Source organism: Hylaeus anthracinus, unplaced genomic scaffold (assembly GCF_026225885.1).
Source record: "Hylaeus anthracinus isolate JK02 unplaced genomic scaffold, UHH_iyHylAnth1.0_haploid 11985, whole genome shotgun sequence".
NCBI classification, from domain to species: Eukaryota; Metazoa; Arthropoda; class Insecta; order Hymenoptera; family Colletidae; genus Hylaeus; species Hylaeus anthracinus.
In genome coordinates this window covers 1,760,799-1,785,375 of record NW_026534333.1, presented here as the reverse complement: position 1 = coordinate 1,785,375, position 24,577 = coordinate 1,760,799, and the positions used below count along the sequence as shown (strand labels likewise).

Here is a 24,577-nt window from a genome sequence, read left to right as displayed (position 1 = left end):
TGTACATACCCTCGAAACGGTATTTTTTTTTATTTTTATTTTTATTGATTCGAGAAGAAATGAAACGCAACGAGTATTTAATTATAGGAAATTCTGACACAAGCGATAGCTTTAAAACGATACAAGTATGGCCCTAAAACATTGACTCTCGATGACTTAAATGAATATTTAAGTTATTCGTATCTTTTTATATAAAAAATTGACTTTCGCGTCCCACCTCGGATGCTCGGACACCCCCTTTGAAGATGGTACGTTCTTACTTTGGAAAACGCTGCTCCAAAACTAAAAAGAAGTATTATTTCTATTTTATATGATTTTATATTCTACTACTAAATGTTTATTTCAATGAGAAATTTATAATTAATTCTGCAGTGAGAAATTGGAGTAGTTAACATATTTGGTAAATCGAACAAGTCTCCAATGGTAGTCCATCCAAGTCTCCAATTGCTGAATATGTAAAACAGCGGTATTTAAACGTTTGTGAATTTGTTAGTAAGGTCGAGTGGATTGTGACTTTTCAGTCGCTAGGTGTGGTCAACTGGAGCCTAATAGATTCATTGCATGCGGATGTTGGTAGTTTCGTAGATGGTTCTGATATTCTTTAGTAAATTTTTATACTCCACCTTTTCACGGTGGACATACAAGGGGATACTCTTTTTTCACTTGTTTCAAGCCAATTTACATACATTTTCATCATTTTTACGATTTAGAAAAAGTAAACCCTTAGGTCTCGATGGAGGGGGTTCTTTGAGAGGGGTTGCAGATAAATCCAAGGGTTTCGGTTTGCGATCTTTGAAGTATCTAACACAGACGAATTAAGAAATAATTGGGGTGCAACACAGGTATAATGTACAGATAAGATTAGGCCTGGGGGGCACCAGACTGCTGCCTAAATTGTATACACCTCAGGTATTCCTCGGGTCTAATCCCATTATTCGTCCATTATACCTAGACCTAATCCAATAAGCATTTTTACTACCACTCAGTAACGAACTCCTGAAATGTTAATTCGCAAGGTTCCCTTCGATACAGTCTCTAAACAGATGGAGAAAATATCATTCTAATCAAAGAATCTTTGATTAAACAAACTATACGATACAATACCACGTTGATATCACAATAAGTTTAACTTTTATTTGTCCAATGTGAGAGATCAATTTCAGAGTCTCTGCTTTCTCAAATTTTGCTAGACTCCAATTTTCACCGAACAAGACCTACCCGTTGCGAAATTTCACGCAGATAAGAATCTCGCTATAGAACGCAATGCTGCGCGTCGATATCTCGATGAGTCATCCATTGTATCCAACGAAGATGTTAGCATTGAGAGAAACTTGAAGCGTGTACGAACTTGAATCATGCATCGGAGGGGGTTGGAGGGGGGGGGGGGTTGACGTTAACCTGATTGAACCGAAGCACGTTGCCACGTCAATCGTATTCAAATCGATTGCGGATGATCGAGTTACAGAAGGTTCGAGCGTCGACTAATCGGAAATTGGAATTTCGTTGACCGGGGTTGCCCCGAAACCCGAACACCCGCGTTATCGATTACTCGACGGCGATGTTTTTACGTTCATCTCGTGAACGTACTAGCGCAAGTGAATGTTTTCATGAAACGTGTTTTCTTGCAGCATTCGGTTCTTGTGCGATTCGTTATTTATTTTCTTTTTTTTTTTTCGTAGATTAACCTGTAGAGGAACGAATCATAAATGGATTTTAAATGAATTCACCAATCGAAGACGCGCAAGTCAAAGCAATTTTTATTTATAAATCGTGGTTGTAAGTATCGGTCGTTTTTATATAAAAGTAAACACACGCATACGTATGTGTCGATATCTCTCGAGAGATTGAAAATTGGTTTCGTTTGGAAGAGACACATATAATATCAGGTAGACTGGAAAGTAATGTCGTTTCTTTTACATAAAATTCAGACAAATCTATAATAAATTTTTATTTTAAATCAATTATGTAATTGAAGGAGGTGGTTCGAGAGGTGATTTGAAACAACTTTTTCCTTAGCGAAAATGTTGTACGAGGTTTCGTTGAGGAGATATTAATAGAAAACCCCGACCAATCAGAGCGCGAGTATGCCGGTTGAGCGTAGGCTACGCGCTAGGCGGCCGCGCTCATTCGCTACCGCGACCGCTCCATCGGCATACTCGCGCTCTGATTGGTCGCGGTTTTCCGTTAATATCTCCTCAACGAAACCTCGTACAACATTTTCGCTAAGGAAAAAGTTGTTTCAAATCACCTCTGGAACCACCTCCTTCAAGGTGTTACAACATTTTTGGGACACCCTGTATAAAACATAAAATATTGTGCATTACTTATTGCAAATATTGTATTACTTATTAATAAAGCGAAAGAAACTTTTGGGACAACCTAATATTTAAAATTGAAAAAACGACATTAGTGTCCAGTTCACCTAATGATAATTGGTGGATATTTAAATCAGTCCTTACCTGTCGTCAGTGAATAATCGATCACGTCGGAGTAGCATTATTTCACCTCACCACCGATTATGTTAACGTAGAGCTATAGCCATCTTCATGGAAAGTGTACCAATCGATAAGTCACTCACGAAAGGGAAGTAACGTTAAACATCATCTTCGCTACTGTTACATTTCTGTTCGCGAAAGAAGCAATAATTTCCTCTTTTCTAGTTTCTAACAGTTCCTGGAAAGTATATAGATCATTGTAACGCAACCGTACCGAGATTACGTACGTGGAATGATATATACCGCCATAGCACGCGTTCTTGAGCGCATTTGCTCCGTATTCTCGGGATACTATTGATATTTTAACAAAGGACATCAGGAATACGTACGTAAATCATATGGTAGAAGTTGAGAAACTAACAGATCTGGAGAATACAAAAATAAGTAACGCGACGAACGGTAGATTCCATAGTTTCTAATTGTCTCTAGACAAAATTCGAATGTACTTCGAGAATATCGACATTCCATCAATAAATTAGAGTGCACGCAATGCAGCGATTTCAATCGTTGCATACAAAGTTAAGTAGATTGTCACAGTGCTCGTGCAGACACTCCAAGTGATACGTATCAACGAGTGGTCAGACATCGACCACTCGCAATTTTTCCAATTCTTAGCGGTAGTATCGATTCTACGATAGCAATTATACTGTTATTCTCGTACCAAGGATACCCTGCGTCGAGCATTTTTTTTTTCTCCCATCAAATAACAGTATTCACTCTTAATCATTGGGTTTCGTTGTGCCCGCTGTGATTTCGTCACTCTAGTTAGAGCACTCTGTTTCTGTCTCCAGCTTACCTCAAAGTGAAATTACAAATCATAGTAATCGAGCCACGCGAGGTTTGTGTATTTATTAACGTCTATGAATCTCTCGTATTAATAGAAATAGAAAATTGATACATGAAAAGCTGGAAACTCGAAAGACAGCAAAGTTGAACCTAAGTAATGAAATTAAACATTAGAACGTAAAAGTTTTGAGAAACGTGATAAATGAGCGATTTATCGTGAATTGGATTAATCCTGAATCGAAATCTGGGAAGAATTGACAAGGACGCATATTGTTTTAAATTTACGAGTATTTATTTTTAGTTCTACGAACCGTTAACTACGTCACCGTTGACGTAGGTTGATACCTTGAATAGCGTTGTTGCGTCATCTCGATGGGTTTTTTCTTCGATTGAAGTGTCGCTTTCGTTTACTTTTCGCGTGAGATAACAGCAGGCGCAAATCCATCGGGATATAGTTCTCGGAGAACCTCGAGAGCTATTAAGCGACAGTATCCTTCCTCCTCTAAGTGGGAATGAATAGCAAATATTTAAAAAAATAATACTCTCAGAAATTGGATATAGAAAATCTGTTTTCGCGAACAACAGTACAACGTTAAAGAAAATATAGAACCAGTAGTAGTCAACCTTTAATCGAAACCGTATTCTTCGTAATCTAATCCTAATGCTATCACGATTAAATGTATTTACACAGATAGTCCATAATCATTAATCCCTATGTAATTGTCGCATGTAAGAAAAACAAAAGTTCAGGAATATATACTGGAATATAAATTGATAACATTTTATCGCAAGAAGAATTATTTCAAATAAATAAATAATCACCTACCCCAACCATAATATATACAGTTTAAAATATTCCTGGCATTGTGCAACATTCTGTAACACCGTTACAAGGAGTTCCATTTTAGAGATTGCAGCAGAGAAAGAAAACTTAGAATCGCCATACATAGGAGGATCGATCGATTCCCAACGAGATAGTTGGAGAAACTGATTCTATTATTACACCTAATATTCCATAAAGCATGAGATACAATTAGCGCCGCCAACGAGCGTCCTATTGCATCCAGAAGCGAAATCAATGACCCTTATCGCGCGATTTTACTTGAAAAACGAGGAAAAGCGGCCATAGTATCGGAAAACCGATAAATGAGAGAGATTCGAACAGAGACGAGGTATTTCTCGCGAATATCTTGATCCATTTTTGAAACACGTCTGCGATATTGGCTTAATTTAACCGAGGAGTTGACCCTTTGAAATGCGCATAACAGAGATAGTCTTTCACGATCCCAGTCCCCTAAACTCTTGATCTACTTCCACTCAGCACTGTACATAATGGACCGTCTTGTACGTAACGTTCGGAGCCTTACAGATTTACCCTTTTGTTTCGGACTCGCCTTTGTTCGCGTTCGTTTTGTTTGTTTGTGGGATTTGTAGTCTCGGGATTGCCTACAAGACCGCGTCTCTGTAACTCGTCGACGAGAACGCCTGATTCAGACCGTGAACGCTTTGATTAACAAAGTTGCGTCGCTAAGTAGCGATCGTTGTAATCGCGATGGTACTTGGAGGATTGCTTAACTAGAATATTTGCTTCTGTTAACGACACTTGTGTATTTATCGGTTTCGTGAAAGATTAATCAGAGGGAACCCTTGATCGCATTGATTGTAATTATTTGGAGAACTAAGTTTAATTTTAGTAGAATTGTTTCTATCGTCGTTATACGTGAACTAATAGGAATATCTTGTGGGAACATGGGTCCTCTTCAGATGCACGGAGCAATTATTTAATTATTCTATAATTTAAACAGAAATGAGAAGAAGAGTGTAATTAAAAAGTGGACTTTTTATGATCATGCTTTTTTTTTTTTCATGAAAAACTGTGAGTAAATTTCTAAAGATTTACTCAAATTAATCTCTAATGGTTTGACTCCAGTTGCGGTATAACGAAAACACTATTCTAGATTTCCTTGCTTATTTTATTTCGTGAGAAGCGTATCAGACCGTATCTCTGACGTGTAGATTCTAATGATTACGAGAACTAATTTTACACCTCATTTACAGCGTTCCGCCTAGATGAATAGGTCAGCGAACATCGACAGAGTCGCAGTGGAACGAGTCAGCCATTGATCAGACGAAGCATAGAATGAATGACGCGTTAGGTTTTTTTATACGCATTTGATCATTTCTGTCGTTTAATATTAGAAAATTTAATAACGATAACAGGTCTTTACTGCGTTAGTGACCAATGGTAAATGTATAATTACGATACAGTGACGAGACGTACAGCTATACTGATAAAGGCTAGAAGAATGAAGCTTGCAGTTCTTGTTGGAACATGCCGCGTATCAATTAGCTCGTAATTCATCAAGATATTACGTAAATATTTATTTTCTCTTTATTATAATTGGCTTAAGAGGAAAACGCAGGCTGCTCGTGTTCTTGAACCGTTCTCACGATTCGTTAGCCACTTTGACTGATCGTGAAAATAAATATAGAAATCGATTTTATCTCGTGTTATTTCTGGTGTATCAGAAGTTCTAGGGATAAACTGAAATGAAATAAAACGCGAGCACTGACTACGTCACCCGGGTCATCAGGATCAGCTAATATGCAAATTTTATTAGATGAGATCAACGAACCATCTCCGTCGGAATACGAATTAATCGCATTCGCGGAGCGACGATAATCCTTGTGCTCCTTTTGTTCGGGCGTTTATTCGTCGGATGTTTATTGCCTCGTTTGACGATTGTTTCGCGAGTCGACGGATAATTATCCTCGATCGACGAACCTTTTGTCGAAAAGTATCGATCCACGACCCCGTCCATTCACCAGTTACTTTCATTGGCGGCTGATTAACGGCTCCCCGAAACTTGCGGTGCAGCGATTTAATCAACGCCTAATGAAATATACCGTGAAATTCGATAAAAACTCTTTGAACGTGGTACGTGCATTCTGATCCAACGACGCAAAAGTTTTTATTGGCTCGTTAAAGAACATGGTGATTTAATATTTTAGGGTTGGAACACTTTAGGATTGGATTATTTATTATTTTTATTCTCTTCTTCATTAACCCCTTGCACTATTTTCACGAGTCAGGCTCGCGATACAAATTTTGGGCCAAACTTGAAAATCACGAGTCAGGCTCGTGATGGAAATTTTAAGCCAAACTTGAAAATCTCGAGTCTGACTCGTGATGGAAATTTTAGACCAAACTTGAAAATCTCGAGTCTGGCTCGTGATAAAAATTGTGGGCCAAACTTGAAAATCTCGAGTCTGACTCGTGATGGAAATTTTAGGCCAGATTTGAAAATTACGAGTCAGGCTCGTGATGAAAATTTTGGACCAAACTTGAAAATCACGAGTCTGGCTCGTGATAAAAATTGTGGGCCAAACTTGAAAATCATGAGTCGTTTAACTCGTTGTTAAATTTAGTGCGACCATTCGGGTGCACGGGTTTGGCACGGCTTTTTCCGAGTTTCAGCGTACTGCAAGGGGTTAACGAAGTACACCTGGGAGCGGGGAGCACACCTAACAAATCACCCTTCACATTTAATTGTAATCATACTTTTTCAATACCATTCTAAAGCCTCTTCAGGAAAAATCTTTGTTACCACTGCTAATTATGTTATATATATATAAAAACAATAAAAAAAACTAAAATTAAATATCGCCTCCGATTATTTTTAAACAATCCTGGTATAGTATATATTAAAACGAACAACGTGGAATAGGCAGCGAGATCATTGGTGGTACGATCATTAATTTCGGACGAAGATGTTCCGCGATTGTTCGTCGTGAAACATTCAGCGACGCGAAGAGTTCGTCGAATGGAACAATCGCGAAGTAACGCATTGTTTTAATTAATCCAGGAGCGTGGCCCTGGTAGAATAAACTTTCGATCGCATGACTCCCTTCCGTGTTGCTGGCTCCTGCTAACGATGCCTCTTTATTCCCGCAGAGAAACGAGAAAAAAGTCTATCGCCAGCACCGCCGCCGTCGTGACCCGACGTTGAATTAAAAACAGAAGAAAAATGTCGTCGGTAAAGGTGGCGGTGAGGGTACGGCCCTTCAACAATCGGGAGATCTCCCGCGAGGCACAATGCATCATCGAAATGTCCGGCAACACTACTTGTGAGTACAATTAATTCCGTCCTTTCATACTTTTCGCCCAGATGGTCTCTCGAACGGCGTTGTATTCTCCTTTTGTTTTTCATTTTTTTTTCGTATCGATTCACCTAGGTAGCCCGAGTATTTTTAATTAGAGACGACTCCACCGGACGACCTTTTGATTATCGTAGACATTCACGTGGAAGCTGAATTTGATGCTACGGTTGTAAAATAAAATAAAAACCAAGCGTGGTATCGAGAATTTCTAACGAGCAGTATCATGAGAAATTAGAACGTCTCGGTACCATTGTAGCTAATGAATAGAATGTATAGCCTTTCTTTTAAAAAAATAGGAAAAATTGTATTCAGAAATCACGTTCGCACTGATTAAACTCGAGAAAGTATAATTGTCCACTTTTACGAGGAAACCGTTAGATGGAAAAATAAGAGTACGTAATTTAGTTTACTGTTTTCTTTATCGCATTAGCGGGTTTACTTCCTTTGCGTGTTACAGCTATATCGAACCCCAAAGCACCACCGGGCACCAAAGATGCAATCAAGAGTTTCAACTACGATTATTCCTACTTTTCCATGGACGTAAGTATCTTTCATCTTTTGTTAACGTTGAGATTTTTTTTTATCCAATGTCAAAAGATCAGATCGCTTTAAAAATTATACACGTACCATCTCGCTTAACTTTTGTACGAAAGAGACAACAGAAAAGAGTCACGGTTCTTCGTTATTTCTGTTGTAGCCATGTGACACTAATTACTCCTCGCAAGTGATGGTCTACAAAGACATTGGCGAGGAGATGCTGCAACACGCTTTCGAAGGTAAGGCTACGTATGAAACAAAGGTAGAAAATCTAAAACGCCTATGGAGAAATGACGCGATCAATGTCTCAGGCATCTCGGACACTGCGCGTCGAAATTCTAACATACCGGGGCATTTACATCTAGAAATTGCCACGCACGTTTGCATACCACCCGACTAGGAATTGGGTGTTGAAATTCTCGTGCATTCTTGGCAGACATTCGCGATATAGAAACAGGACTGCATTAATAACGATCTCACGGTCTCTATAGACGAATTAATAATCCATACTCGCAATCTTTTTCTTGTTGTTAATTTGCTATTTAGTTCTCATCGCTATTGACTCATTCGCTCTAAATTGTATCATATTCACTGTGCTTATGAACTGTGAGAAATTTAAATGAATAAATAAACCTATTTGTTACGAATAAATCCAACACGATCCAAAGGTAGAAGTTACCATTCGATAATAATTGTCTCTGAATAGGGTACAATGTGTGCATATTCGCATACGGACAGACTGGCGCTGGTAAATCGTACACTATGATGGGCAAACAAGAAGAAGGTCAAGAGGGAATTATTCCCCAAATTTGCAAGGACCTTTTTAGAAAAATCAGCCGCAATTCAAGCGAGAGCCTGAAGTATTCGGTCGAAGTCAGTTACATGGAAATCTACTGCGAGAGGGTGCGGGACCTCTTGAACCCCAAGAACAAAGGAAATCTCCGTGTACGAGAACATCCTCTCCTTGGACCATACGTCGAGGATCTGTCGAAACTGGCGGTGATGTCTTATCAAGACATCCACGATCTCATAGACGAGGGAAACAAAGCAAGGTACGCAATCGATTTTTAATTACATTCGATGCAAAAAAATTAGATTTACCATCGTCAATTACATTGTAAAAAGTTACCAGCAGACAAATAAATACAAGTGCTGTATGTATTTATATAGTACTGCAAAATTTTGTTCGGGACAACGCACAACAGTCCAAGTACCGATTGATGTAAATAGTTAAGCAATTGTGTTCGTTGTTTCTGTTTCAGAACCGTGGCAGCCACAAACATGAACGAGACATCAAGCAGATCCCACGCTGTATTCACGATTTTCTTCACGCAACAAAAACAAGATTCTGCGACCGGATTAGTGACAGAAAAGGTCAGCAAAATCTCGCTGGTCGACTTGGCTGGTTCCGAGAGAGCCGATTCTACCGGTGCAAAGGGCACGAGGTTGAAGGAGGGTGCGAATATCAACAAAAGCTTGACAACCCTCGGGAAGGTCATCAGCGCTCTAGCCGAAATCGTGAGTAAATCTCATTTCATTATATGGACTACTTGGAAAAAAATGCCGATGCCAGTATAACTTTGCGAGAGTTTGCTGTTCTATAAATTGCATCAAGAAATAAATTTCTTCTCTAAAAGCGGATGGATCTTTCTGTATAAAATTCTTGCGTGTTCTGTGAGCGTTCGTGTTCATGTTAGGTAATACCCAGTGATGCGAAAGTTACAGCTTCAACCTTTCAAATTTTCCTGGATATTGTCTAAACTTTATATTAACGTAATCCGTATCTTCTGTCTATTTCGCTGCTGTCCTATGGATTATTAGGCGGTAAGTTCATAAATGGCTCTTTCCCCCTTCGTTTAGTTTTCTGTTTCGAATGAATTCTTGGAATAATAGAAACGTCACGATACACGTATTTATCGTTCAGGTTTTTGCAAATTTCAATGTAAAAAAAAAAAAAGAAAACGAAACAAAGAATGTCAATCTCTTCAACCGGTTTGCGGTTGTTCTAGGCGACGAAAAAGAAGAAGAAGGCTGATTTCATCCCGTACAGAGATTCCGTTCTAACGTGGCTGCTGCGAGAAAATTTGGGTGGAAACTCAAAAACAGCGATGATCGCTGCAGTGAGCCCTGCGGACATCAATTACGATGAAACACTCTCCACTTTACGGTACATTTGTTACTGTTGTCATTTTATAAATTCATTTTCTTACTTGTTATTTAAACGTGAAACTTGGTCGAAAGCTGTCTTCCTATAAAATACATATTTTTTATTTATTTTATCATTCATTGTTGGGTTTCTCTGAAGCGTCCAGGTTACTCAGAAACTTATTAGATGACCTGAATAAGCCGGATGAAGTCGTTTGGCTATAGCTCAAGCTTCCACGATGCAACAACATTAAAACTTTCATGAATTATAAATAAATCTCCTCCGAGCATTTCTCGCATAATGAAATAAACGTTACCGAGATGTTTGCTCTAGGGAATGACTTACTTTCGCGGTAACAGAGCTTACAAGAGCAAAAAAAAAAAAACTTGAAGAGCGAGCAGAATCGTTTACTTAAATCAGTCAAAGCTTCTCTAGGAAAATTACAATTTTGTTTCGCGCTTGTTCGTTGCAACTTTTCAAAGTATAAAAAAAAAAATAAGTTTCTAAAGAGAGGAGGAGGGGATTAAATGAAGAAGTTTTAAAAACGGGCAAGGCACTTGAAAGCATCCTTCAGAGGATTCATTAGTGTGCATTCATCCCTTTAACGCGACGCGTTATTTGCAGAAGGTGTTCTTGTACAGTTTAACATAAGCTTTATATAGAATATGCGAGTTACATTCGTGTGTGCGTCTCCTCTGCGTTCATTTTATTTGTTTAATAATTATGCGTATTCGTTGTTTGTGACCACAGATACGCAGATAGGGCGAAACAGATAGTTTGCAAGGCTGTCGTTAACGAGGACGCGAACGCGAAGCTTATCAGGGAGCTCAAGGAGGAGATTCAGAAGTTACGGGAGCTCCTGAAACAAGAGGGTATTGACGTGCAAGAAGGTGAGTCGCTTTTCTCTTTGTGCAACGCGGGTTGAATTTCCAAGAGTGGTGCACTCCCTTTCTGCGCGCGTGCGGGTACGCGTGGTTCGATAACAGTAGGTATGTTTCCAATAACGCTCGAAGCGAAAGCAGTATGCTCTGCTGCTTAATAACCAACGTTAATAAAAGCAATACGTACAATGTACATACTTGAACGATTGTGCCGCTCGCTGAAGGAGAACATTAAATGAAAACGCGCTTTTTAAATAAAACATAACTCAATTTATATCGTATGTCTTGACGAGCTATTTACAAATCACAGAGTGTTAACAAGATAAAAACATTTATAATGTTTACAAACGAGATGAATAGAACAATCAGCGTTACAAGCAGTTGTTTAAATTTATCAAACGTTGAATGTTTCAAGAATTAAGCTATCATACTGTATCGATAAGCTCTTTAAGTAAAAGAACAAAAGAGAGAAAAATGTCATACGAACACGAGTCCAAACTAGTGCTTTGTTAAAAAGTTGATACTTTGCGACGCAAAAGCAAAATGTAACAACAAAAAGTAGCGCGCTGTAGGCAAGCCACCATTTACATAGTACGTTTTTTTCTTTGTTTCCCTTGTGCTTGACGTAGGGCCAGATGGCAAAGTCACATATGAAAAGAAAGAATCTAGTAAGTAAAATCACGAAAATCCACACAAACGACGAAAGTCTCTCAAAGCCGGGGGAGTCCGATCACTCTTATTTGCGCCTGTTCTTTAAACGTCCGCTTCTATCTCATGGCCAAGCGCATAATGCGTGTCATCTGTGTTTTTGTCGATTCCCAAAAAGATTATTTACATTTTGCTTTGCGCAGAATCGCATTCTATTTTTTTTTTCCCCCCTTTTCAACACACAAACACAGACACGTACATACATCAGCCACGATATAACCACAGCGGTTGATGATTATTGTCCCATTCATATCGTAGGTGGCATAATTAGCGGCTTTTAACGTTAAACTCTACGTTCATGAATCGAACGCCGATGGAGAACGATACATGTAGCAACATCCCCTGCATTAGGCACCTTTCCAAATTATTTAAATTCTGTATAAAAATATTCATTTGTGCTTTGGTACGTACTAGATGGAGAATGATCGATTCGCGAGAACAATCAGATCAGTCGAGAGTTCTAAGAAACAATTTAGATTTAATTTGTCCCTCTGATTTGTCCTATTTTGAGCCCCCTTGCGAGTGACGTGAAATCGCATACGCTGTGGTTTTGAAAACTTTGGGATTCGCTGTTTCCTTCGAATTTTGACGAAATGTTACGTAGTTTGTAAAGTATAAGGATTCCGTAATCAGTCGAACGGCCTGACGAAGATTGATCTTACCTGGCGAAATCCTGTTAGCGTCTCCGAGAGTCTTCGACTGATATATAGACACCTAATTTCGCATCGAGCGCTCACGTATGAATTCCAGGCTTTTATAGTTTCTCTGTTGTGTCGGAATTCCCCTCCAGTAAATACGTGTTGTTTGCCTCGCTTATTTGTTCACTTAGATCCATCACATTGTCCCTAAAACCGACCCGAAAGATCTTTGCATGGCACTCAACGGCGGACAATCCGAACGCATCTCGGAACGCTATGACATGAGCACAGTTAACTAGAATTAAATTCAAGACTTTTTTTTTTTTCAACATCTTAGCCCCGTAATAATACTTGACTGAGCGCTACGCTTAATTTTGTATAAATATAGTGGTCTTCGTTTGTAATAACGTACACTATACTATCGTAGGACACCGCTGGCTTACACTGTTCATTTTCAGTGTATACACCGACTCGAACATTCCTGATTTAACTGTCGAACGGTTTTACAGTGATTTGTGTCAATTCTGAAACATGTTATTGAATTTGTTGAATCTTTGTAAAGTATTGATCGCTGTCGACTTAAATCTACCCAAAGGTATACTAACTCGATTAAAAATTGTTATTTATGTACATCATAAAATCGGATAATTCTAATCTATTGTACAAATAGACAAAAACGAACCGAGGAGTCCAGAAAACGTATTCAGTTTTCATTAGAACACAGATCACGAGACAAATCCTTGGAAAATTCTCTCTTTCACTTACGCCACTGCTTTAGTTATGGCTTTTGGTGTTTTCGAGACGCGTTTTACATTCCTGGCTGACTCGCCACTCTTAACTTACATGTTCGTGTTCCTCGTTTTTTAATGCAGCCCTTTCTGTCCCGCAGGAGACGAAATCGTCAGGACAAATAAACGCGAGGACGATGTGAAGGAAAGTCGGTCGAGACTTGCCTCTCACACGAACTCGACAATCGCCGAGGAAGCTGTGGATCAGCTACAAGCTTCGGAGAAACTTATCGCTGGTAAGTATAGGGAAGACATTTTTAAATTAATTCTCTGATCTTATTTGTTGTCTCTATCTCGTATGTTTCAATCCAGTTGATAAATATAAAAACGTAACATAAAATGGTATGTAATCTTTCATAGCTCCATTCATTTCATTACACAAATAACTTGAAACGAATGTAGAACTCGAATACGGATACAGCCATGTCTGTCTGCTTTTCATCACATTTCCATATCGGTGTCAACCTAAAATTAACTGTATACCTACTTGCAAAAAAGTAAAAGGAAATATCGATTCCTCTGACCCAGATAAAACGACTACCCTCTGGAGTATAATTTCATCACCGAATATGTAGTTCAGTGACACATTTCTGGAAGATTTATTGTTCGCCCTCTGAAGATTGTAGAAAGAAGAATACTTGGCGGAGAGTGTAGTTACAACAAAAAACATTTTTGCTGTTTGCTTTCAGAGCTGAACGAAACATGGGAGGAGAAGCTGAAGCGAACAGAGTTGATACGCCTTCAGCGCGAGGCGGTGTTCGCCGAAATGGGAGTTGCGGTGAAAGAAGATGGCGTAACGGTTGGCGTGTTCTCGCCAAAGAAAACTCCCCACTTGGTGAACTTGAACGAGGATCCTCTTATGTCCGAGTGTCTGATCTACTACATCAAGGACGGTTTCACGCGTATCGGTAACGCTGAGGCTAACATACCTCAAGACATCCAGCTTTGTGGCCCGTACATACTGAGCGAGCATTGTGTCTTCGAGAACCACGAGAGCATCATCACCCTGATACCGAAGACGGACGCTTTAATTTATGTAAACGGACGCGAGATCACTGAACCAGTTGTTCTGAATACTGGATCTCGTGTGATCTTCGGAAAAAATCATGTATTCAGATTCATACACCCTGATCAAGGTAAACGAATTTTGTTTCGCAAAGATCAAATTGTGCTTCAAAATTGTTGAGTGTTCGTAAGCGAAAATAAACGTCTGTTTTTTGTACAGTTCGTGAACGATGGGAGAAGGGGTCCTCTGCTGAGACACCTGGAAATGTAGAAACAGTAGATTGGAATTTTGCACAAATTGAATTGCTGGAAAAGCAAGGAATCGATCTCAAAGCGGAAATGGAGAAGAGATTATTAGTGCTGGAAGAACAGTACCGCAAGGAAAAGGAAGAAGCTGATCAGCTGTTCGAAGAGCAAAGAAAAGTACGTTGAAACGAAAATTTAAACAATAGTAAAAGAAAATAAGGAAACAATATGTAGTCCCAATATACGTTAATTCAAACGTAAAAATATATGGATGGTATTGTGTTCGCAGAGTTACGAGGCCCGGATAGATGCACTGCAGAGACAAGTGGAGGAGCAGAGCATGACGATGTCTATGTATAGCAGTTACACACCAGAAGACTTCAATAATATCGAGGAGGATATTTTTGGTGAGTACGCATTACAGACTGTCTCTGAAGTTAATAATTTTTTGTCTACCTATACATCATAAATTGCATCTTTCTAGTTCGTTATGATTATTAAAATTCACACGAGCAAAGCTGTTGCAAACATTTTACCTTAACGATATTGGAGTATTTATTTCGAAAAAATAATTTTAAATTCGAAATTGTCGCGTGGAAAATGTTTACACAGTTCTGAGTAAGCTACGATCGTGTGTAGCTCGTACTGCCTCTTCGTTAAAACTGCTAGAATTTGTAACGAGTACATTGAAATTTAATTTAAATATAGATAGATTGACGAAATTATAGAGGGTAACATTATCAAAAGTAACTGAAGTAAAATGAAAAGGCCATTTGTCTCATTACAAATTCTACAGTTGCACGGATCTGTGCGAGGCATAATCAGATGATGGTACGTAAAGAAACGTTACAAGCATTTTCTGAATGTTCATTCATTGTTCGATTTTTACCCTTCAGTTGATTGTAATGCACGCATGCAGTTATATTGTACAATGTTACATTGTTTTCAGCTGTTTAATTACTCTTTGCTAGTTTGCGACGAAATAAAAATTTTGAACTTGTTTTATGAGATCGATTCTCTTCCAAGTCTCTTTTCGTCAACGTGATCACAGTCCATCATCTGATTGTGGACAGACCACAGAGGCTGCTTTTAACGAAGGAACCGGTGGTATCCACAAAATGCTTGGCTTTTCTGACTGTTTTGCCTGGTAATGGCTTGCATTTCAGTCAACCCCTTGTTTGACGCAGAGAGCAACTGGACCGAGAGAGAGTTCCAACTGGCCGCTTGGGCCTTCCGAAAGTGGAAATACCATCAATTCACAAGTCTTCGGGATGATCTCTGGGGCAACGCGATATTCCTCAAAGAGGCTAACGCTATTTCTGTCGAACTCAAAAAGAAGGTACATCCGTGGTTTATTCATGGGAACAAAATTCTGACGTTACTTGTCATTCGTGAATCATCGACACTTGCTTCTTCCATTATACGTTTTGGCATCCGTTTCATTACAATCGCTTAATCGTCATGGGCATTTAATATTTGTTTAATCAATACATGGTTATCGCAATTTTTGTGGCAGAATAAATTTTTTTTGAAATCGTTCATCTGTAAAATATTGAAATTGAGTTATTGTTTAACTTAAACGTTGATCAGAAAGTTCAGAATTTCTGATCGTTCAATTTTACACGGAACTCTAAATTTGTATTTTCTTTTATATTTAATTCTTAATGTGTCATTTGATGCATATTAACGCATCTAACAAATCAAGTACCCCCTTTTTGACGTTCTATGAACTGAATAAATATTTGGTATTATCACAAGCACACATAGATTCATCTGTTTTTTCATGATTTTTTAACTCGATTTGAAGTATTGAATTTAGTATCGATGCTTTATTTAACCAACTCATTCAATTGCTTCATACCTCATACAAATTTTCGTAATAATTTATCATTTGCAATAAAAACAACGTTTTTTATTCATTCAATTAAAAAAAATTTTTTTTTTTTCAATTTATTTTTAAATCTTCGTGAATTATTTCAGCGAGAAAGCACGAATGTTGTATGATCTTTACTATCTACATATAAAATGTTCTTTATAGGTGCAATTCCAGTTCACCTTGCTCACGGATACACTTTACTCGCCGCTCCCTCCGGATCTTCTACCCGCTCTGGACGAAGAAGAAGAGGAAGAAAGACCATTCCCGCGCACGATCGTTGCTGTAGAAGTTCAAGACACAAAGAATGGAGCAACACATTATTGGACGCTTGATAAACTCAGGTTTGTAATCAGTATACTGCTTCGTGTTGTGATCATGCATTATATTATCGTTTAATACTTATGCTTAGGGGGTGAGTCACTAATCCATTCTCCTAAGTAAAATGAGATATCGAGATATGTACTGTTCATTTCTACTTTAATAGTTACAAATTGTATTTTCAACAACTACCAATCATAGCGACAAATACCCCTCTTTTTAGTATCGTAGGGTTTACTAGGACCATGTATGTAGAAATGGGGTTATCGACCCCTTTTCCAGATTCTTAAACAGGATTGAGTTCTAATAGAGCCTCGGTAAACTTCTAAATATTATAGATAAATTTGTCGTCATATTTGTCCTGTATGTAGGCCAGTGTAGGCGTTTGAAGTATCCGATTATTTATTGTACAACCGAATCAGAGAGCCCTGTAACGTGGGTTAAATCATTGCTTTGATCAGATCGTGCTTGGATAAAAACGCACAGGAACACTCACGCAAGTAATACGTGTTAACTTATAGACAGCGCTTGGAGCTGATGCGACACGTGTACAACGAGGACTCGAGCCCCAGCACCCCGGAGGCCAAAGAGGATATTTTCCAATGCCTTACAGTCTACTCTAATCCGAAGTTCTCGCTCGCAAATCTTTTGCCTTCGAGGTTGGTGCTCGAATGCGCGAGGCTCTCTCCTCATTATCGCCACACGCTTCACGCCCATCCTCTGATCTTTACGAACGCTAATTGTCGATTTTACATAATTTCGCCTCACCGTTTTCGCCAGTGATTTCCAAATTTTTTACGAAAGGCGCCCCTCTAAAAGAAAAGAGAGAACTTCTGCGCTCGAGATTTACAAACAAACAATTTCTGTTATGCTTATTTTGATTGATTCGAAATTTAATTGTTTTTATTCTTCACTTATCGAATCTGAAATATTGTTTAACGACAGCTTATGGACAAATCAAATGCTTGCAAAATTCTCGCCCTAAGAAATAAATGGTATTTACTACTACCTACAATAAGTGATATTTGCTAATATATGTACATTGTTTATAATCGTTAAGAGCAAAGAGCTTAAATTAATTTTTGTTCGTTACTATATGTTGTAAATAACATGATACAGAACAAAAACGAAAATCCAAGTAACATACCCTTGATTTAAAATTTATGGATAGGGAAATTGTTTAGACGTGACAAGTAGAATATTTTAAATATACTCTCACGTATTATTAGAAAGACACGTTTGAATTATCCACATTTTTCTATATTACAAATGTTTCCTGACCCTTTCGGATTACAAGGCACCTAACTTGTAGTAGAGTTCCCTACTTTGGAAAACACTGATATACACACTGTCTCGGTCTAAACAACTATCGTCAGAAAAAAAAAAAAAAATACTTTGCTTTGTAACTGTGCTGGATTCAACGAGATATCGATGAAGAATTTTGCATGGCCAAGCGTTCCGAGTCTTCGGCGTCGTAAGTCGAAGTGGAATTAACCCCTCTAAATTATGAAGTGTATGAAATTCGAAATAGTTTCGAAATCAAAAATCATTTCTGCTTATCAAGTTGCTGGATTTATTCGATTGATTGTTCCTGCAGTTGAAATTATAGAAATAGTTTGAAAGTATTTTGCCACACATCTTGCATTCATAGAAACGCAAATTTCTTTTGCAAGAAGAAAGTAGGAGATCCTTGAAGGGTTTAACTCCTTTTGTATGTTTCAATTGTGTCTCGCTGAACACGTGCGCTCCTTGCGGCTGAAATTTTGTCACACTCTTGCTTCGTGACTTCATTGTGCACATGCCACTACACTCCGCCAACGAGTTACACAGCGATAATTTAAAGACTACAAAAATCACGTAGAATATGTATGTACTTCAACAGCTTAGATGCTGTACACTACTATAATACCATATTCTTTGACAACGTAGTACCTTTCTCTATATGAAAATACAGGGACAGAAACAAAATTCGATTACAGTATCCGTATCAATTGAACAAAAGTTAAAATTAACGAGTTGTTTTCATAACGTATGTCCCTTTATTTGTGCGAACACATTTACTAATTTTCTCATTCGATTTCTAAATATATCTCTGAACACGTATCATGCACACGATGTCTTTAAAAAAAAAATAAGTGAATGTTGTGTACCGAGTGTCCTTCACTGTGCTTTTCGACAATGTCTGACTATGTTTCGATCAACCGCTGGCAAACAGTGTGATTTAACCCGCAGAACGGTTGTTTTCATTTTTGCGCAGACAAAGACTCGAATTGATGCGCGAAATGTACCACAACGAGGCTGAACTATCGCCCACATCTCCAGACTTCAATATCGAGTCCATCACCGGTGGTGATCCCTTTTACGATCGTTTCCCATGGTTCCGAATGGTTGGAAGGTAAGTGGACAAATGGTTGTGATTAAAAATTGTCAGATTTCCTGACTTTAAAACCAATTCGGTTATTGTGGTTTGATTAATCCTTGACGAAACACGTTTGTTTGCGATTACAGGTCCTTTGTATACTTAAGCAATCTCATGTACCCTGTACCGCTGATCCACAAAGTAGCGATAGTAAACGAAAAGGGAGACGTGAAAGGGTACTTGCGCGTGGCTGTGCAAGCCGTTGTCGGTACGTAATCAGTGTCTATATGTCTCCGATCCAAATTATTCTTACACCTTGCTTATCATCTCTCGATTATCACGAGAGTCCCGACGTAGGATTTTCGTAACGAACCCTTCTTCCAGAAGAGGAAAACAGTGAGTACTCAAGCGGCGTTAGACAGTCAGCTAGAATTTCCTTCGAGGACGATCTCTTTGACGGGCACAAGCAAAACAAACGCAACACTCTGTTGACTCAGACGCTCGAAAAAAATCGACAGATCCTTCTGAACGAGGAACGCGTCGTGGAGGGCCATAATGAGCAAAAGGATGTGAAAGACGAGGACGACATTTGTGATGCCGACAGTGGCAGAGGCGACAGCTCGGTTTCCAGCGACATGAAAGAAGATGATTTACCAGATCATTTGCAACCAGGTTCTGAGTTCACGTTCAGAGTAACGGTGCTGCAAGCTATGGGCATTTCCACCGAGTACGCCGATATTTTCTGCCAATTCAAGTACGTTTCACGCGATGACATAGTCATGGAAACAGTTGAAGTTTTATAATCATTAGCTAACACGAAATTATATGTTGCATGTGACATGCAGTTTCTTGCATCGACACGATGAAGCTTTCTCAACGGAACCGGTAAAGAACACAGGAAAAGGAAATCCACCTGGATTTTATCACGTACAGAATGTAAGTTAGTAATTTACAGCGCAAAGAACTGGACAGGTTTGTAGGACGGTTAAATGTAAGAGATACGTATTTTTTAACTGCCGCAACTCAAGTTTAAGCCCCTATGACCCAACATGACTTTAAAGTGAGGCTTCACCCCTTAAATATATTTATTTTTGGCCGCTCTGCAAGTCTACAAAATGTCATAATAAACATGAAAGAGCGGATGATCCTAACGAGAACCCATTAGCAGGTTTGGGTCAATTACTATATGGAATGACCAGTTTAATTTGTTTAGATTACAGTCACGGTGACAAAATCATTCCTGGAGTACCTTAAAACTCAACCAATCGTCTTCGAGGTTTTCGGACATTATCAGCAACATCCTCTGCATAAAGATGCTAAACTGGAATAGTGAGCATTGAATTCTTTGGACTCAGTATTTATTTAAAATTTTTTTTTTTCAATCAAATGAATCCCACTTCATTTCCTTTGTTTTCTTTATTGATCACCTACATTCCAGCACATATCTTTACTTTAGCATTCATCCCAACAGCGTAAGACAGCCACCGAAGAGAATGCTTCCACCGTCTATACCGATCAGCCAACCCGTACGATCGCCAAAATTCGGAAGCGTTTTACCATCGCCCAGCACGTCACATGTACACGCTAAATACGACGTGTTGGTATGGTTCGAGATATGCGAACTAGCACCGAACGGCGAATACGTGCCATCCGTAGTCGATCATAGCGACGATTTGCCATGTCGTGGTCTTTTCTTGCTTCACCAAGGAATTCAGCGTCGCATTCGAATTACTATCGTTCACGAACCAGCGTCCGAATTGCGATGGAAAGACGTGAGAGAGTTAGTCGTTGGCCGCATTAGAAACACACCAGAGCCAGAGGAAGAGGATAATGATTCTTCGGTGCTCTCGTTGGGTCTGTTCCCTGGTGAATATTTAGAAGTACCTGGAGACGACAGATGTATGTTCAGATTCGAGGCGGCATGGGACAGCTCTCTTCATAATTCAGCCTTGCTCAACAGAGTTACAGCGTACAGGGAACAAATTTTCATGACCATCTCTGCGTACCTTGAGGTACGTCCTTTGTTTATTCTGACATTATTTCTTGACGTGTCTCAATTTTAATTATCATCTGTTTTTAGTTGGAAAATTGTGGAAGACCTGCGATCATTACTAAAGATCTGAGCATGATCATTTACGGCAGAGATGCCAGAGTAGGACCTCGTTCTCTCAAGCATCTGTTCAGCGGAAGCTACCGCAATCAGGAAGCTAATCGACTTAGTGGTGTCTACGAGTTGGTTCTGCGTCGTTCTTCGGAAGCAGGTAGCCCAGGTTTGTCTTGTCTACCCTTAGCGTAGTCCACCCTTGATCCTTTCCTACATTGCTGATATAATAGTCGCGTACATTTTACTGACAGAGTACAATCTATTCGAATAATAATCTTATATTTTGTAATTGAGCATAATACACACAATGGCTATTATATCATGATACATCGATCAATTGGCAGCTTTCTCTATTATTTTTTGCCCCTCTGTTAAGTTATCGGAAGTGTATATGTATTTAAATCAATTTTGCTAAAAAAAAGTTTTTATATTTTCTGACATTCCATTCCCGTTTCGTTCAGTACCCATCTTTCACAATTACTTTTCAGGTGTTCAAAGGCGACAACGTCGTGTACTAGACACGAGTTCAACGTATGTTAGAGGAGAAGAGAACCTCCACGGGTGGAGACCACGAGGAGACAGTTTAATATTCGATCACCAATGGGAACTGGAGAAATTAACAAGACTGGAGGAAGTGGAGAGAGTAAGACATACGCTATTGTTACGAGAAAAACTTGGCATCGATAAAGTTCCATTCTGCAATAAAATACCGCACGACTTCACAAAGAGCGAAAAGGTAATTTCATTCCTTATCTAAAGATGCAGAAACTTAACTACAAACGGCAAAATAATTGTATTTGAACAAAATCAAACTTCAATTAAAATCGGCGAGTACCAGACACATTTTTAATGTTAATTATTTTTTTACGCAGGAGGTTTGCAATATGATGGCGAAAGCGACGAACGAACCACATGCTAGCCCGGTAAAACTTAGACGTTCGACGAGTAAGGATGTTTACGAACATTGCGAGATGACTGAGAGAGAAAAGGAATTGGCCACAAAGTATATAAAACTGATTCAAGGTCGAATTCCAAGCAAAGAACCTATTCTACTTTCCGACGTTTCACCTGGAGAAGACACTATGGCTGATATGTCGGGATCCATGATGTCTTCGGTGATATCGTCCTCGTCTCAAGAGTCAGTATACGCGAGAGCTAGTGATATCTTAGAGCAGGTAACCCTCCCCGCATGCCGAGTGCTCCTGCTAGTAGCGGTTGTCCACGCTTCGTCGCATCATATTACCTTGATGACAAAATTAAATATGGTTTTCGAGATTCAAAGAAAAACAATCCTCACTATCTCTTCATTCAAACATTCCTGGATGGATGCATAGGAAGAAATTTCTCTTTGTTCTTGGTATTATCATAGAAACAGCGCTGAATTTATCATTAGAGACTGAGTGAAGATAGCATGGATTCGATTCAATTTGAACGTCGAAACACTTCTATTTCGAACAAATTGACTCACCTTTTCCACGTAGCTTGCAACAATTTTGATTTAATCTCTAAACTAAATGAAATTCAAATCACGATCGCTTTTGAAATTGGTCAACTTTGATCACGCAATTTTCGGTAGCTTTGCTGAGTGAAAATTGCGCTTTTAGCGCAGTCAGCTTCTAAGAACTGCTTACTGTTTACTTAACAACTGGTAAACGATGACTCGATGTGTTTGAGTCAAAGACAACCGCCCAGCATGATTGGACACACGGTCAGGGTGATGCTGGAGTGTTACTTGCAGGCTGCTGGTATAATAGTATGGAGCAGGTCTAAGTCGTGCATCCTTAGGTTGAGTTCACCGGAGAGGGCTAGACTGCAAGAACTACAGGAGAGCATATTGGCAAGCGAGTCCAGCAACCAAACATGTAGCGTTGCACCGGCTCCATTAGGTTCCTCTTCTCCGTCAAAGGAAAATTTGGTGCTCTACGTGCCAGAAGTGGAAGAAATACGCATTAGCCCGGTTATTGCTAGAAAAGGATACCTAAATGTTCTCGAACACAAGACTAACGGATGGAAGAAACGTTGGGTGGTATGTACACAGAGAAAGTGATATACTTTCAAGGCATTTACACAATAGCGTGGGAAGTAAAAGTGTATAATTGTTCATAAAGAATCTTTTATTTCTAACGACATTCTTTTTGTATGTAGGCGGTACGACGACCTTACGTTCTAATCTTTCGAGAAGAGAAAGACCCAGTAGAGAGAGCTCTCATCAATTTAGCTACTGCTCAAGTTGAATATTCCGAAGATCAATTAGCCATGGTGAAAGTACCAAACACTTTTAGGTAATTTAGAAAGTACACAATAATTTTTGTTACCTCACCTTTAATTTCTAATTTTGTGATAAAAACAAATTATTCACTTTCGTTTCTAGTGTTGTTACAAAACATCGAGGATACTTGCTTCAAACTTTAGGGGACAAGGAAGTCTACGACTGGCTATATGCTATTAATCCTCTCCTTGCTGGTCAAATCAGGTATGTGTATAATTCCAAAGAATCTTAAAATTTGTCACTCTACAACAGGAGCTGGCTCTACAACAGTTACTACTGTTAAATCATTCCATTTCAATGAAAATATAAAATTACATGTGGTCAAAGACATCTATTCATTCGCATAACCTTAAAGGTCTCAAAAGTCTCGAAGGAATCCAACCGTCAGAAGGCATAACAATTTACGCACCTGTTTCTCTGTCTTAGAGGGAACACTGGTGACAAAATCTACAGTTTTGAAATTCAATAATTATGAAAATGGTGTAAGTCCATTTATGGTCACCAAAAATGTTTATAGCTCAAGTCCTGTATGATTTAACAATCTCACAAATTTATTTATCAGCGATCACCGAAAGTATACGACTAGCGATTTAGCATTTATTAGTATTTCTCAGCGAAACCTTTATACATATTTGAAAACAGAAATACATTTATTGACTTACACCACTTTTATAATGAACGGCTCATGTATGTTAGGTATGGCGCTCACGAGATTGGACCTGAGGGGTACCATGAATTAAAGGGAATGCTTCTCGACTCTGCCAGTGGATTGTACTCTGCGGAGAAAAAAGGACCTTCCTTGGAGGCGTATTGGGTCAGACGTTATAGTCAGCCGTCATAGATATACTAGTTGTAGGCATTACTCGCCGCTGTCCATATTCTACTTACTCGTAGTGCCATATTCCCCTTAATCCGGGATCGTTCTTTCTCTTTCCCTGCTGTACAGTAGAAAGTCTGACCCTTCCTTTTACGTCCATTCTCGTGAGCTCCTCACTACATCTGGTCGCATGCAGAGTATTTAACGACAGCTGTTTAAAACTTTAAAAAATGATTCTTTATGTCAAAATAAATAAAAAATAATGCAATTCTTGATTTTCATTTCACTTTGACATATAAATCAATCTTTAAAGATACCAGGCATCTGTTGTTGAATAAACTGTGTAAAGCATCTCTCGAAGTTTATTTTCTCCGCACCTGATGTCTTTCTGTTCTCGTAAAAACGCCGAACAATACATAGTGTATCAAAATAATCGCGAACTG

The 24,577-nt window shown here is 38.9% G+C and overlaps 1 protein-coding gene across 18 annotated transcripts in view; it reads left to right on the top strand.

Annotated features, from left to right (window-relative positions):
* LOC128886691 (kinesin-like protein unc-104) overlaps window positions 1-24,577 on the top strand; it is a 38,748-nt gene that overhangs the window by 9,827 nt on the left and 4,344 nt on the right. For 2 of the 18 annotated variants that reach the window (XM_054141795.1, XM_054141796.1), the window contains exons 2-29: window positions 7,237-7,409; window positions 7,900-7,982; window positions 8,140-8,218; window positions 8,686-9,031; window positions 9,242-9,497; window positions 9,989-10,146; window positions 10,876-11,015; window positions 11,636-11,674; window positions 13,242-13,376; window positions 13,830-14,276; window positions 14,366-14,568; window positions 14,681-14,798; window positions 15,558-15,730; window positions 16,430-16,608; window positions 17,107-17,244; window positions 18,843-18,980; window positions 19,094-19,212; window positions 19,329-19,698; window positions 19,790-19,880; window positions 20,158-20,273; window positions 20,401-20,956; window positions 21,025-21,214; window positions 21,537-21,784; window positions 21,921-22,223; window positions 22,787-23,074; window positions 23,194-23,330; window positions 23,420-23,521; window positions 24,014-24,169. In XM_054141795.1, coding sequence (XP_053997770.1) covers window positions 7,310-7,409; window positions 7,900-7,982; window positions 8,140-8,218; window positions 8,686-9,031; window positions 9,242-9,497; window positions 9,989-10,146; window positions 10,876-11,015; window positions 11,636-11,674; window positions 13,242-13,376; window positions 13,830-14,276; window positions 14,366-14,568; window positions 14,681-14,798; window positions 15,558-15,730; window positions 16,430-16,608; window positions 17,107-17,244; window positions 18,843-18,980; window positions 19,094-19,212; window positions 19,329-19,698; window positions 19,790-19,880; window positions 20,158-20,273; window positions 20,401-20,956; window positions 21,025-21,214; window positions 21,537-21,784; window positions 21,921-22,223; window positions 22,787-23,074; window positions 23,194-23,330; window positions 23,420-23,521; window positions 24,014-24,158 — 5,397 coding nt within the window. In that variant the 5' untranslated portion in view covers window positions 7,237-7,309 and the 3' untranslated portion in view covers window positions 24,159-24,169. The remainder of the gene's footprint in view (window positions 1-7,236; window positions 7,410-7,899; window positions 7,983-8,139; window positions 8,219-8,685; window positions 9,032-9,241; window positions 9,498-9,988; window positions 10,147-10,875; window positions 11,016-11,635; window positions 11,675-13,241; window positions 13,377-13,829; window positions 14,277-14,365; window positions 14,569-14,680; window positions 14,799-15,557; window positions 15,731-16,429; window positions 16,609-17,106; window positions 17,245-18,842; window positions 18,981-19,093; window positions 19,213-19,328; window positions 19,699-19,789; window positions 19,881-20,157; window positions 20,274-20,400; window positions 20,957-21,024; window positions 21,215-21,536; window positions 21,785-21,920; window positions 22,224-22,786; window positions 23,075-23,193; window positions 23,331-23,419; window positions 23,522-24,013; window positions 24,170-24,577) is intronic. The other 16 variants (XM_054141800.1, XM_054141797.1, XM_054141799.1 and 13 more) reach the window with 16 other exon arrangements.